This window comes from Dermacentor variabilis, chromosome 8 (assembly GCF_050947875.1).
Source record: "Dermacentor variabilis isolate Ectoservices chromosome 8, ASM5094787v1, whole genome shotgun sequence".
In the NCBI taxonomy this organism is placed as follows: domain Eukaryota; kingdom Metazoa; phylum Arthropoda; class Arachnida; order Ixodida; family Ixodidae; genus Dermacentor; species Dermacentor variabilis.
This window is the reverse complement of record NC_134575.1, coordinates 81,869,953-81,883,583: the sequence shown is the minus strand read 5'-3', so window position 1 is coordinate 81,883,583 and position 13,631 is coordinate 81,869,953. Positions and strand designations below refer to the sequence as shown.

Sequence of the window (13,631 nt, the reverse complement as noted above, 5' to 3'; positions counted from 1 at the left end):
ACGAAAGACTTTTACTTGGGACGTTGTCTGTTTCCATTCCCGCACCCCTAGCTAAAGAGCCCGCAGGCGCTAACGCTACGCTTATTACTGAGATACCTAACCAAACCCCGCCACCTTACACATCATCTACCCGTATGTCTACACCGACGATGCGTGCCCCTCGTGCGGGGTCACGGTGACACTCCCACACGTGCTCTGGGAGTGTGCAGAAACGCTCCGCCCGATTCTACCTCCGACAAGTGGCAGAAGACCATACGAAGACCGCTCCTACAAGACCAGCAATGGGCCGCCCAGCAGGCTCGCGCAGTGGCCGCCAGCTACTCCCTGCCGGTCCCTGCGTCGGAGACGCCCATTGCGTGCTGAAGTCCGTCCTGCAGGACCTTTATTGAAGTTTTTCCAATCCAATCCTACGTGTCCTTGTAACTAAATAAAACGAAAACCCTGACGCTTTCTCTAGTGTTCAACAATCACGTTTTCATGGAAGTGAACAAGACTAAACCAGAAAAGTAAAATTTACCATACTCCGCGCATCGATGTCGTCTGTTTAACAAAAGCTTGTAAGACGTTCAAAATTTATCTCGCAGAAAAAATAAAGCTTATGAGCGCAATATGCAAAACGTGATTCCGAATAAAAGAAGAAGCTCCCGCTAAAGCATAACTTTTCAAGCTGGGCGTGACCCTATAAACTAGATGCAACACTCACTCTGTTTGCGTTACAATGCTACCCCTTGCGTCATGTATACTTTCCCCTTAATTTTTTTGATGCCACCTGAGCCGAAACAAATAAGAACCTAATAAAATGTGGTATTCCTTAAGCTTGTGGAATGTTCAGCGCTGTACAAATCTTCCACAAAATAAATGCTAAAGAAGATTGTGTATATATATATATATATATATATATATATATATATATATATATATATATATATATATATATATATCGTCACGTGGAGGGACGTATCAACACAATAGCAAGACTGTGAAAAGCGAAACTAACCATTACTGGGCGAACCTGTGCCCACAAAAACGGGCTACATAAGCAGTTCTGTTGCAACGTACACCTAAAGAACGGCGACAATGGCCAGCGCAGTCAGCGATCGACAAAATCTGCTCAGCGGGTTAAGCGCATGGACTTTTATGCAGCAGTCGTCGCATTTTCCAGACTTATCGCTGGCACCCACATGCCTTCCACAAATTTCGGCACCATTCGCGTCACGCGATGCAATCAGATAACACAAGGCTCGGCGGCAACAAACAACGGACAGAAGTAACGATAACATTCCAGAGACTTCCGATACGTGCAGGCGCGTCCTGCGCTGTGCGATGAATTTTGTGAGGCGGCGAAACGTGGTCTCCCGATAAGGATAGGCAAGTGCACGTGTCATAACTACCCCTGGTAAAAAGCATCGTCTCCATGCTGCAAACAAACAAACGTAATAAAGAAAAACACCAGTAGTAAAGAAATAACAAAACAAGGAAGTTCGTCAGTGTTCGTAAAAGGTTGCAAGAAGCACCACGTGGACAACTTCAGGTCGAGCCCCTTGCCGCAGGGAAAGCGAAATGCCGCCTAGCATGACCTGATAGTACAGGGCGCCAGTACCCGAAATGATCTTGTAGGGTCTGAAATAGCGTCGCAATAGTTTCTCAACGAGTCCTCATCGGCGTATTGGGTTCCAAACACAAACATGGTCACCGGGCTGGTGCTCGGCGAAGCCTCGTCGGAGGTTGTAGTGTTGGCGGTCGGAACGCTGCTGGTTCTTGATCCGTAGGCGTGCGAGCTTACGGGCTTCTTCGGCGCGCTAAAGATAGCTAGCGACGTCATCATTCTCTTCGTTAGTGACGGGCGGCAGCATGGCGTCAAACGTTGTCTTCGGGTTCCTGCCGTAGACCAGCTTAAACGGCGTGATCTGTGTTGTTTCTTGCACCGCCATGTTTTAAGCAAAGGTTACGTATGACAGGACTTCGTCCCACATGTCTTGTGCTCGACGTTGACGTGCATTGCTAGCATATCGGCGAGGGTCTTGTTCAGGCATTCCGTGAGACCATTCGTTTGCGAATGGTAAGCAGTTGTCCTCCTGGGCCTTGTTTAGGTGCATTGCAGAATGGCTTGGGTGAGCTCCGCATTTAATTCTGTTCCTCTGTCAGTGATGAGGACTTGTGGGGCACCCTGTCGCAGCAGGATGTCCTGAACGAAAAATTTCGCCACTTCGGCAGCGCTGCCTTTCGGTAGAGCTTTAGTTTCAGCGAAGCGACTGAGAAAGCTTGTCGCCACGACGAGCCATTTATTTCCGCATGTAGACGCCGGAAATGGCCCCTACAAATCTATCCCGATCTGCTGAAATAGTCGGCAAGGAGCCAACACAACGGGTGATGGTCGCTGACGACTGTGAATTGTCTGCCATACATGTAAGGGCTGAATTTCGCTGTAGCCCAAATGGTGGCGTGGCATTCCTTTTCAGTCGTAGAATAATTGCGTCCCGCTTTTGACAGCGACCGGCGAGTAAATCACCTGTTCATGGCCGTCTTTCTTCTGGACTAGGACGGTAACGATGCCTAGGCTACTGGCGTCACTGTAGATTTCGATATCGGCGTCTTCGTCGAAGTGAGCAAATACCAGCGGGGAGCGCATGCGTCGTTTTAGTTCTTGAAATGGCTCAGCCTGCTGCGTTTGCCACTTGAACTCGACCTCAGACTTGGTTAGATACGTTAGCGGCTCAGCGATGTGTGAAAAATCCTTGACAAAGCGCCGGTTGTAGGTACACATGCCAAGGAATCTACGCAGTGCCTTCTTGTCGATGGGTTGCGTAAACTTTGCGATGGCAGCGGTCTTCTGTGGGTCGGTGAGTATTCCGGATTTTCTGATCACGTCGCCTGGGAACAGAAGCTCATCGTAAGCGAGGCGGCACTTTTCCGGCTTCACAATGAGTCCTGATCATTTGATGGGCTCTAATACTGTCGCAAGCCGCCTAAAGGCCAGAATACATGGAGCGAATATGCGACGAATAGTCGGCGTTCGACGCCCGGCGGCGTACGCGCGACGCGCGGCGGCGGAGAAAACGTCGTTCGCCGCCGATCCAGCCGGCGCAGAAAAGTTCGTCGGGCGGCGACGATACCGGAAGCGGCAAACGAGCGGCGCCCCAAAGCGAGCCAATCAGGCCTCACTATACGACCCGACTTCCGGCTAGGCTTCCCCGCTTGTCCGTGTATCCAGATCCCGCTGTATCGTTCACGCCGGTGTCCCGCTTTTTGTATTCATGGCATCCAAAGTGGCGCGGTTGGAATTTAACAAGTTAACAACAGCCATGGTTAGACAAGCTCACATGCGCTACTTTCGGGTCTGCTTGCTTCGGCCGCGCGCGTTGAGCCACAGAACAGAGCCGCGGAGCTGGAGAAGCCGAAAGTTGTTTACCCGCCCAGTGTCGCCACAACGCAAAGCATCGCCGCTTTCTTTAAACTACATCGGCACATGAATGTCTCAAACACATAAAAACGACTAGAAATCATTTCTAAACAAAATTTTACGCGTTTTTAGAGTGTTCCGTAATTCAAAAGCGATAATAATTGTCGGTAAAGTTTTTTTTTTTTGTCATGTGTTTCACGACAGCGTATTTGCCTCGTCTAGTCACAATGGTAACAACGCAGCGACTCGCTGGCGGCGGCCGGCCTGTCTTCGCTCCATGTAGCGCAGCCCGGCGAACATACGGCGTCGCGCCGTGGCAGATTTTCTGCCGCCCGAACTTCGTCATGAAAGTTCGCTCCATGTATTCTGGCCTTAAGGTGGTCGTCGAAATTTCCGGCGAAGTCAACGACGTCATTCAAGTAAACAAGACACGTCTGCCACTTCAATCCTGCTAACACCGTATCCATGAAGCGCGGAAACGTTGCAGGCGCCGAGTGCACTCCGAATGGCATGTCGTTTAACACGTAGAGGCCGTCTGGCTTGATGAAGGCGGTCTTTTCGCGATCTCTCTCGTCGACTTCTATTTGCCAGTAGTGAGACTTGAGGTCCATCGACGAGAAGTATTTAGCGTTGCAGAGCCTATCCAATGCGTCTTCTATCCGTGGAAGAGGGTATACGACCTTCTTGGTGATCTTGTTAAGTCGACGATAATCGACGCAGAAACGTAGGGTTCGGTCCTTTTTTCTTCACCATGACAACAGGAGATGCCCTCGGGGTTTACGTCGGCTGGATGATGTCGTCGTGGAGCATTTCATCGACTTGTTGCCTAATTGCTTGACGTTCCTGCGACAAAACTCACTAAGGGCTCTGCCGGAGTGGTTGAGCGCACTCTTCGATTATTATGCGATAGCTGACAGCCCTTTCCTTCGGCCATGGCCAGCGGACCTTGCTGCCAACGAGCCACTCATGCTGAACGAGCCCAGAGCGGCGGGAGTCTCTTCCTGCCGTGGTGCCTCGGCCTGGCAGCTTGGCCTGCCAACAAAGCCGCGGTTGTTCATTCTAACGTGAAAACTTGCCGTGACACAGCGTGTGGATGAGTCGCGGGCGGAGGAATAATGGACACCTGAAGTCGATTAACTCCAGTGCGTAGCCACGGATAATTAGATACGCGCCGCGAAGGCACTTCTACGTTTTTCCTAGGTGTTACATGTGTTCATGTGTATTGTGCGCTCGTAACTGTCATACGCACCCTATTATAAGGAAGATAAACGCAATGTCGGGTGGCCACCTCTTCCTTACTGTGTGCTGCGCCGTTTGCTATCGTTGCTATCACGGCCACAAACCATAGAGCACGACGTGCAATCGAACCCGGGACCACAGCGTGGCTAGATGAGATCCTACCGCAACGCCAAAAAAGGGTGATTGCCTAACTGGTTGCCTCGTTGTTATCTTAACCATAACACTGCTCGGGCTTCTCCATTACATTATGCTCTTGCGGCGAGCGGCGACGTTTTCCCTCGGGAGTAAGCGAACGAACACAGCGAAAAACGAAAGCGGAACGCAGCGGAATATGAAAGAGGGAAATTGCTGAGAGAGATGGAGGAGGAAAGCGGAAGAGGAGTGTGCAGCGGCAAGATGATACGGACAGGACAGGAGTAGTGTATGGCGAAAGCTTGAGAAGAAAAGCGTAGTTCCACGCAAGACGTAGTTTGCTGTGACAATGACTGCAATACGGCGCCAGGTTGGCGCCCATTGTCTGCAACGAAACGAAGCGCTGCGTCACCGGTTGTCTGTCTACGGCGGCTGATGTGAATAGCACCAACGTGCACCTTCTCATGATGTCCCAATTTTCGAGCCTGTTTGGCGAATTGCGCTCCGTTTGCGACGTGCCGAAGAAACGGGTTGCCCGCGCCACCCAGTATATCATATTCATACCATATTTGTTGATTTTAGTTTTTAGCAGGCCGATTATCACATACTTTATCCAAATTCTGCTTTAGGAATTTGTTAATAAAGAACTCAACGCCTATAGACACTTCTAAATGCTTCTTGAAGAAGCGCTAGCTTTGATTGTTGTCGAAGTGAGCTAAGCACATACGTTCTCCCTCTTGTTAGCACAATATCCCAGTTGGCACATTTATTTACGGGCAGGTAGTTGTTTATGTTAAGGAACGCTTCTGGCCACTGCAATCCGGTGGTAGTACGCAGCTTCGTGGAAGCAGATTTCGAAAGAGCTGTCGCATAATGGATACACCTTGTATTCAACAAGACAAACTGGATCGCTTGGGTTTGCGTCCGACGTACATTCAAAGACTACGTTAAGAAAATACGTGAAGCTTGAATATGGCCGTTTCAAAGGGAAGAACCATTAATTCAGATTTATTGAGAGGCTTGCTACGTTGCTTGACCTGAAGGTGCCAGTGGACAAGCGAATTGCCTAGAAGGGACATAGGATCGAGCATCTTTATGGAGCTTGGCGAAGCCAGCGAGCATACAAAGCCTCCGTAGTTTAATTCTGATAGTATGAGGCGCTTCTACATGTTCATTAGGCACAGTTTACAATATATTGTTTCTGACATGATCTTAAGAGACTTCATTGTCTTAGACAGTGGTAATTATGATACGTTATGCGTGGAAAGAAACTTTTAGTCTAGTATGATTACTAAGAATTCGTTCAGCGTTCATTATGTGTATGTTATACACGGAATTATACGTTGTGGTATACAATAAGACCTCTATTTTGTTTGAAAGAAACAAGGGAATGTTATTTGTGTTTAGTTTAGAGCCATGTTCACAGTCCCGTTTAATGCATTGTTCAGATTAAGTTGGGTTTACCGCTCACAGATTGCAACGCTACAGGACCTAAGTGCTATCTGTAAGTCATCTAGATTTTCCGAATAAAACATACTGCTTGGTTTTTCTGTACCGAAGCAATTGGGTCCAGAAGAGTGTCAGGGATAGAGTACTACAAAATCTGACTTGGAATGTACTGTTTGATAAGCACTTTGCAATGGAGAGAACGTTGTTACCTGAGATACACACTTTCAAAAGGTCTAGCGAATATCCGTTGCCTGTTGCCTGTTGTTGCCTGTTGCCTGTTGCCTGTTGCCTGATGCCTGTTGTTCTATACGTTGTTTATATCGATGAAGGTAAACAGAAATGTATGCTCCAATAATGTATCGATGTATTTATGCTTCAGTGAATGAATGGATGTATGCTTCAATGAATATGAGATTTTCAGCGATAGATCAGCCTTCACTAAGACTACTATAGAAATCTAGCAACTTATTTGCATAAAGAAATTGTACAACACGGCAATTTATAATTTTTCAAATAGAATACAGTGAGAACTTGATAGTGCTCAAGGGCGGTAACTTGCCAATCGTTAGTCACCGTGTATGTTTTGTTGTTTTCCTCGGGAAACGTTTCTCTGAAACACAATTTCTAAAAGCAAATTAACTTTATTGAATGAAAAAGAATATTCGGATCCTGCAGACTTTAGCAAACACGGTCGTATTTGCAGCAGGTTGGATACTTCTCCTTTTTCCGATGTAAACAGTTGCCTTCAGGTCTTGGTTTTGGGCAGCTGTAGGAAAAAACAACGGAGACGATTAGGCGAGCGTAAACGGATGAAACCTCATTTTTACTGACAAATGCTACATAGCTGGATTCTTTTGCAGATTTTCCTGACATTGAAGTGCAAACAAATGCACGAATACCGAAACAAGCCAGGCGCCTAATAAAGCTATTTCTTCCGACTCATTAAATAGTTGCAGACGTTCTTTTTATGAAGATAACCAAGAAATACGCGGACACTACATTAGAGAATACATTTTTGACTACATTTACGATTACATTCGTCTACATCACACCTACTGATGACGTCAGGACGTCTATTGGCTACATGACTGCAGTTGACTCGAGCCATGCTGTTCTACAGCGAAGCTGATAAGGGCTAGTTACCCCTGGATCGTGTCCGTGCGTCGGCACAAAATCCCGAAGATAGTGCAAAGCGAAGCAGAGCTGTGGCGGAGGTTAAGCAGCCGTTAAGCACTCTCCATATGTGGGCTGATCCCGTAGATTGTCCATCACCGGGTTGACCCGAGGAGGAGGTGAAGCAGGCCTTAAGCCCTCACATCCCGATCTCAACGACAGTGCATTGCAGCGCCGACCCGCGGCGAATGTGCAGTGCGCCATTAAGAGGCCCACATACAGAGCTTGGCTGGTCATCTTTCTTCACAGCGCAAAATGGCATTCAGTTTTTTTTCTCGCGTCTCTGTTAGCCGTCCTCAATGATGTTTCCCCCAAAACAGTGTAACTTGATCTTAAGCTAGTTGGTTCATTCTTGGTGAAACCATTCTCGCGCAAATAAGACAGACAGAACGAGCAAAAGAGCAGTCACCACGGGCGCTACGTCTAGAACACCGCCTGGATGCCTTCCAGAGAGGCTTTTTTAAAAGGTGAAGAGAAACAGACCTAAGGAAAATTTGTCAGCCCATAAAGGACATGGCGCGTAGTGGTGCCTCACGTCTGTAAGAAACGAGAAGAAAGGAAGTTAACTGAGGGGCCCCATTTTTCGTCAGTGTTTTTTCTCTTCTTATGATATGAAGACGTCTGCGAGAGATATCACGTCATGTAGGTATCACGTAGGTATTGTGTTGACATGTATTTTTTCTTTCTCTGATGACGCAGAAACTTGTTGGCCTAAGCTCATACGATTTAAATGAAAACAGTCAGCGCGTGTGCCAGATGAAAATTGCCAGGATATTGCTGAAAGCGCAAATGGCGTTGTTTACTTGATGCCTTTGTCATGCGGGAAGGTCTAAACTGGTGAAACTGCACCATGCATTAAAGGCCGGAAATGGTAGCCCGAATATTCAATAACGAATAACGGCAATACGCATCTTCTTGCACTTTGGAAGGTGCAGGAGTGTGGACCACGGTTTTGTGAGACTGAGCTGCTGCGAAGAAGCAAGAAAAACTACTGCACATGAACTTTCGGATAAGTTTCATGTCAGAAAGATGCATGCACTGCTTGTACGATACTTGTGTGTGTCTGTTTAGAAGCGAGGGAGCAATTGCTTTATTACTTCCAGCAGTAATGAACTTTGTCGATTTTGCATCTAATTGTTCATTTTCTTTTTATCTTTTATTTTTCCGTAACAAATGGGAATAGCGATCTAGCTAGTTGGTATATTTCCATGGTGTAAATTTCCGCAGCGTGAACCACTGAAGTGCGAAAAGGCATGAAATGGCTAAGGAAGAATGATTAAGTGAGCTGTGAGTGTAAAGCCATAGTCTTGCGTTCTTGAATTATCTTGATTTGCGCTAATGTCTTCGCCTAATACTTCTGTATATATCGAATGTTTCCAATAAATATGCTTTTCTTAAGCGCACTTCATTTGTAAATGTCCGTGCTTATTGGTTCGCATTCGCATAAAAACGTCTCCCACGATATCCCGACATCATTTTTGGTTTCACGTCCCTTGTAGTTTCCCGAATTGAAGGCTCACAAAGGAGTTTGCATTTAAAATCAAAATTATTCTAGGTAAATTCTGTATCACGAGTCAAAAATAGGAACTATGACCCAAACCGAAAGCTACGACAACAGAGTTTGCACAAGCCTAAATTTCCGCTCAAACACACCAGAAAAATTAAACGATAGATCTTCTCGGATTTTCCCCCTTGCCCTACACTAACATCTTCCAGTCTGGAATATATTGTAACTATTATGGGAAACACTGAAGTGTTTGATTTTATATAGTAGTGCCCTTCAAAACTGCCTAACGATAGTAAATCTATTGCATGTGTCACCAAAATTTTCTACGTATCACGCGAATTTACTGTTGCGAGAAGAATTATATGAAAATTCTAGGAGCATCTTTATCGTCACTGTTGGCGTTGGCGTGATGTTCCTTATCAATCCAAGGGCGCTAAAATCCTCCCCACGTACTGTATGCCGTATGTGCGAGGAAAACGTGCGAGGGCGAGGCGACAACGGCGGCTCAACCTCGCATGCGCTAGGGAGGAATGTGGAGAGGAAGTGCGGTGTCTTCCATCACACGAAAGACACCGACGCGCAGGAGGGAGGTGCTTTCCACTGCGGGGGCTGCGGCGTATGGCGTGGCCACATGGGCGCTTTCTTGAAAGTGATCACCGATGAGGACACAGTCTAGGCATCTATGCGCACCGACGGCAGTTAGCTTGAAGTGCTCTGCGTTCTCATCGTTATAACGACACTGAGTGGCAGCGCGGGAGTGAGGAGGATGGAACGGCCATAACTCGCTCGTCTATTTTTCCGGACGAGAATCGACCAGTTCACTGCAGACCAGGTCCTTCGATCGAGCGCCACCGATTACCTGTGAACGAGCGTGCAGCCGCAACAAGGAATAAGCCACTGTAGATCTTTCGCCGGGAGTGGTGAAGTGCGCGGGACGCAACGGTCTTATCTTACTCTTTGATTTTCTTAGGTTGGTGACTGTCTGTCCGCCCTGTCTTTCTACGTTTTGCGGCTGCCATCATTGGGCGAAATATTGTGCTATAGCCTAATGGTGCGTTTTTCGCGATGTGTGGAAGTTACTCTTGCCGTAAGATACTACACGACGTTGACTCTGTTCTGACTTGCTGTCAATGTGAGTACTCCATTCATTAGGATGAATGCTCTGGAGTAAGCGAAAACAAGCTGAAACGTAAACGGGAGCATTAGAGCAAAAGCCGGCAACTTGAGGTCTGAAAGACTGGCGTAGGTAAAAGTGCACCACCAGCCTGTAGGCGCCAAGGACAGACTCAGAGATTTTTATGAAGCAAGCATAAACGGACCATAAGCTCAGTTCACTCGTCGTGATACCAAACAAATTGAAAGAAATCAAGAATTCTTTTCATATGCTGTCCGACCAATTTGACAAAAATTCAGAATCATCAAGATATATAAGAGAAGCATATCACGGAAGTGAAATTTAAGATGGAGAGGATTGAGAGCAGTGGCGGCTCCAGGACAACTTTCACTTGAGTCGTACCTTGAAGCACATGAGCGATGCAGTAAAAGGCTGACCATTGAGACACATGCGATTGCGGAAACCGAGGGGAGAATCTACTCGGAAAGGTCCGTGACCTACGTGGAAATGCAACCTATCTCAGCAGAAGATGTAGTTGCAGTTCACAGAAGTAGCTGTTCACAGATTACGTGCTAAGACGGAGAAACTTCACGTGATCATCTTTTCCTTCGTGCGCCGTGTGACTAGAGACGCTTCCATTGCCAAACGAAAGGGTGTGAGAGAAAATAGGAACAGGGTTTTTATAAGTCAAAACCTAACCTGGCCAACCAGAAAGTTTCTTGCTACCGCTAAAGAATGGGCGAAGGAGGCAGACTATCACTTTGTTTGGCGTGCATGTGTGAAGGTACTTGTGTGCAAATCGGGCTGTGAACCAGCGACGGTAGTGAAAGACGCGAATGAAGACTGCGCTATTAGTAGCTGAGTCTTCCTTTCTTATCTTACTGCTCTCATTACGATGAAGCAGCTTAGTCATATCGATAAACATTATTAGTTTTCTTCTTTTGCCGCATTTAAAGGTGAAAGCTGCTTACACACGAATGTACAACCTGCTTGTAACAAACTTGGAGAGCTAAAAAACTTTTTCGACGACCTAAATGATCTCTCTGATTTTGTTATTTTATGGGAAACTTCATACTCAAGTTATGTAAAAATTCTTCGACTAGTGCAAAAGAAAACATTTTGCCGAAACAACTACTCGGCATGGTAACGGTGTATCTCTACTGGTGAAACATTCCATACCCTGTGACTCATTAGAAGACTACAATAATACTACCTAATGGTGAAACTGCGTGCGTTTAGGCAAATTGAATTATACTCGTCGTCTACTATCGTTCGCCAAACTGTATCGTGCAGTAATTTCTCACCTTTTTAGATTATCTGTTGGTGCATGCATGCGAAAAGAAGCAAAAAAGTAATCTTTCGTGGCGATTATAATATCGAAACGAGTGCATGCGTAGTGCTAGACAGCATGACCTATTCAATGTAATCTTATAGAATGGTTTTATAGATGTTACAGAAGCGAGAACAAGCATTTCCATTTCTTCTTAAACTATGTTAGATGTATTTATTACTTATTATGACCCTTGATATGTAAAACGCGCTTTTTTAAGCTACCCAATCGGTGATTATCATCCAATATGCATCTTTATCTAGCGTCTAATAAAAGATAGACAAAAATAAAATTAAGGGATCTCAAAACATCAGCGAACCTACAGTGACAGTCTTTCATACAGATCTACAACAATTAAGTTGGCAGGAAGTACAGGAGGAAAATTTGCCTAAGGAGCTTACAATAATTTCTTTGAAAAATTCCTTATTGTGAGTAAGAAACACGTTACCCTCAAACAATATAAACCCGTCTTGGCTAAAACCATGCATAAAAAGAGTGATATTAAAGAAAATCAATTAACGATAAAAGTCAGTTCCAGGTTGAGTTCCAGGTTCACTAAAACTCGTCAAATTGCTAACCTTAGAGAGTTTAAATAGTATTGTAACAGTCTGAGCAAGAAAGTAAGGAAAACCAGAGAATATTGTTATATTCAATCAATTTTAGCTTGGGAAGCGAGCACAGAAGAACTGTGTATGAGCATTATGGACACAATGGAGCGGACGCAACGTACAAAACCTATTGAAAAAATTGGGCTATAAGGTGTTTAATATCTGGAAAAGACATGATAAATCCGTTTAACGAATACTTTGTGAAACGATAAATACAAACGTATACGAGGCCCAAAGCCGCTCTCCGCCTAGCTCGAAGCTCAAACACATTTTTTTTTCTTTCAACAGATCTCCTCGAGTTCTGCTCTGTATTCAAGGCAATGTAAACTCGTAAAGGTGTGCTTCTGAAGACCTGCAGCTGAGGCCCATCATATATGTCGTACATGATATCGTCCCCATTCTAGGGCATATCTACGATACCTCTATTGCTGAAGCTAGCTTTCTATCAAAAATGAAGATTGCCGAAATCACGCCAATATACAAGAACGCAAAAGGGTTTAATATTCCCAAATAGCGCCCTATATCAGTCTTGCCAGACATTTCTAAGGGGCTTAAAAACAATATGAACGCCATTACCGTCTCCCTGTGAAAAAATGCCGCATTATCACGAAAGCTGAGCATCGCTTTCAAGATAAATGAAAAAGAAATCAATAGAATAAACCCTTCTATACCAGAAAGACCATACTGTAAAATTTTGAGAGGAGATACGGAGAATAGGTGTATTCATATACTTTACTCAGGGCTTATGTCATATTAAACATAAATTATTAATAACAATACTTGAGGCATATGGTATCGGGGGCATCCCGCTACAGTTACTTAAGTCTAGTTAGAAAAACGACGCCAACGTGTGCACATAAATAACATTTATTCAACAATCTAGAAACGATGTTGCTCTGTTGTACCACAAGAGGAAATTCCTCATATATATGCTGACGATACTAGGGCATTTACTTTACGGGCATGTCATACTTGCTTAATAAATGGTCCAGATGAGTTTCTCCAGAACACATTCACATGGTACACAAAAAATTTAGTAACACTACAGTCAAATAAGACCAATGCCGGATTTCTCATGTGGAAGGCGGAAATATTCTACAAAATACATTTTAAACATGAAAACGAAAGGAAAGAAATAGTGAATGAAACTAAAGCACAAGGCAAGTACAACTCCAGTACGCTACAGTGCTATCAACGTAGTCTCTGCAGTGCGTCAGCTCAGCCTTTTCACAAGAATGCTAAACAGGAACAGATACTGTCTGCTAACATCTGAAGAATATTAATTTACTCCTCACCATTAGCACCACAGATCCATTACACAAAACGTATGTGGGGCACAATAGACAAATGTAACCTCAGGAAAATAAATCAATTACAGAATAAGATAATACCTATCATAGCTACGTACCACATCCCACTGACAACGAGCACCTTTTAATCATTACAACAAACGCACAATTTACTCCCTGCAAAGCGCTCTCGCCTTCGTAATGGCACAAAAACATAAAATTTGAAAACAGCGTATTGAAGAAAATTGCTTGTCTGCCAAAAAAAGTACAGCTACCTGTACTACCCATCATGGAGAATTTTGGACTATACCCCTTTCAAGAAAGAACTGCGGCTTCCAAATGAACAAAAATTCCGGGGAATAACTTTGTAAGGAATGAAAGAGAAGGTAT

General features: G+C 45.1%; 1 protein-coding gene across 14 annotated transcripts in view; it reads left to right on the top strand.

Moving 5' to 3' along the window:
- The window catches only part of LOC142590374 (uncharacterized), a 170,640-nt gene extending 157,964 nt beyond the window's left edge, over window positions 1-12,676 (top strand). For 8 of the 14 annotated variants that reach the window (XM_075702454.1, XM_075702455.1, XM_075702456.1 and 5 more), the window contains one exon: window positions 7,081-7,159. Coding sequence is in view for 4 of the 14 variants with exons in the window: in XM_075702458.1 (XP_075558573.1) it covers window positions 12,241-12,300 (60 nt within the window). In the remaining 10 variants the exon portion in view is untranslated. Of the gene's footprint in view, window positions 1-7,080; window positions 7,160-12,240 lie in introns of those variants that run through there. The other 6 variants (XM_075702458.1, XM_075702449.1, XM_075702452.1 and 3 more) reach the window with 6 other exon arrangements.
- Window positions 12,677-13,631: the final 955 nt, after the last annotated feature.